Source organism: Eimeria tenella, genomic scaffold, assembly GCF_000499545.2.
Source record: "Eimeria tenella Houghton genomic scaffold, Eth_scaff3645, whole genome shotgun sequence".
NCBI lineage: Eukaryota > Apicomplexa > Conoidasida > Eucoccidiorida > Eimeriidae > Eimeria > Eimeria tenella.
This window is the reverse complement of record NW_013544579.1, coordinates 1-1,679: the sequence shown is the minus strand read 5'-3', so window position 1 is coordinate 1,679 and position 1,679 is coordinate 1. Positions and strand designations below refer to the sequence as shown.

Genomic DNA, 1,679 nt, shown 5'->3' with positions numbered 1-1,679 from the left:
CCGCCGCTGCTGCTGCTGCTGCTGCTGCTGCTGCAGGGCTGCTGTCGCACCCCGTGTGCGAGCTGTGGGACCTGCACGACACCAGCTACCGGGCGCAGATGGCCGTGTGGGGATCGTCTTGGGATCGTCTCCGACCCCACCCGATCCCAGCGGGAAGCCGCCAGCAGCAAAAAGGGCCCCCCAGGCCTTCCCCTTTGTTCGCTCTTCCTGACTGTCTCTTTCCGCAGCTGCTGGCCGTCCAAACCAGCAGCAGCAGCAGCAGCAGCAGCAGCAGGCCCTACCGTGTGTTCCTCAACACGGCTTTCGCTGAGGAAGCAGCAGGCGAGCCAGAAGCAGCACGAGAGACACCCCGGGAGGCAGCAGCAGCAGCAGCAGCAGCAGCGGCTGGCAAGAAGGCCCCCTGTGAAGACCCTAGCGTTGCTGCTGCTGCCGACCCCGACGCCCAAACACCACCTCCAGCAGCAGCAGTAGCAGCAGCAGCAGCAGCAGCAGCAGCAGATGCTGAAGAGGCCCTGATGGAGTGGGCCCGCAGCGAGGCCTCCACCTTCGAGGGGCCCCTCGGGGGAGACCAAAGAAACCCCGCGAGGCCCTTTTGCTGCAGCTTCTGGAGAGATAAGCTGCTGGGGGTGGGGGGCCCCCTGCACATGGGGGGGGCCCTTCATCTTTGGGATGCTGCTTCAGGTGGGGCCCCAGGGGCTGCCTCCCTTTTGCTGCTGCTGACACTCGTGCTGCTGCTGCTGCTGCTGACACTCCTGCTGCTGCTGCCGCCGGGTCTCTGGTGGAGCGACTGGAGGGGACCTGGCACTCGCGGGAGCGCAAGGAAGCTGCTGCTGCGGCTGCTGCGGCTGCTGCTGCTGCTGCTGCTGCTGCTGCTTGTGTGCCTGCGTGTGCGCAGGCTGCCTCTGCAGCAGCAGCGTGAGCCCCTACAGCCAGCAGCCAATCCGCTGCGTCGCCCCAGACCCCAGGGGGGCCCCCCTGGCCCTCACGGGGGGCCTCTCCCCCTCGAAGGGTGGGGTTGTTGTTATGTGGGCTTACCTCACTTTGGGCCAGCTGGAGGACGCAGGCCTGCTAGCTACTTAGCTTCCGGAGGCTCAGCAGCAGCAGCAGCAGCAGCAGCAGTAGTAGTAGTAGCAGCAGCGGCGGCGCGAGAGCTCGGAGAGCAGCTGCTGCAGCAGTAGGGGTGAAGCAGCAGCAATGTACAGCAATTGAGTGGCAGGGAAACAGCAGCAGATGCTGCTGCTGCTGCTGCTGCTGCATCAGCAAAAAGCATCAAAAAGGCACGAAGGGCCGAGAGCCGTGCTGGCGCCTTTTAGAGTATTTGAGGTGTACAGACACTGCAGTACCCTGCTGCAGCAAGCGAGGAAATGACCCAAAAGGGCCCCCCAGGCGGGCCCCTCAGGGGGCCCTAAACCCTAAAGGGCCCTCTCAGGGGGGCCCCTTGGAGGGGCCCCCACAATGGGGCCCCTGTGGGGGGGCCTTTAAGGAGATCGCGCACAGGGGGGCCCCACTTCACAAGCCCTTCTGGGGGCCCCTCTTGGGGCCCCCATTGGGGCCCCTCTTGGGGGCCCTTAAGGGGCCTCTGGGGCCTCTTTGGGGCCCCCATTGGGGCCCCGAAAAGGGCCCAAAGGCCCTAAGAGGCCCCTCTTTGGGGGCTCTTCTTGGGGCCCACCCTCAACGTC

At 65.8% G+C, this 1,679-nt stretch overlaps 1 protein-coding gene across 1 annotated transcript; it reads left to right on the top strand.

Moving 5' to 3' along the window:
* Positions 1–98: 98 nt before the first annotated feature.
* ETH_00041530 (uncharacterized protein) lies at positions 99–1,080 on the top strand (the record flags this gene model as incomplete). The annotated part of the gene is made up of 2 exons (XM_013379616.1): positions 99–681; positions 896–1,080. 2 exons carry the CDS (start codon positions 99–101, stop codon positions 1,078–1,080), a joined length of 768 nt encoding a protein of 255 aa, XP_013235070.1.
* Positions 1,081–1,679: the final 599 nt, after the last annotated feature.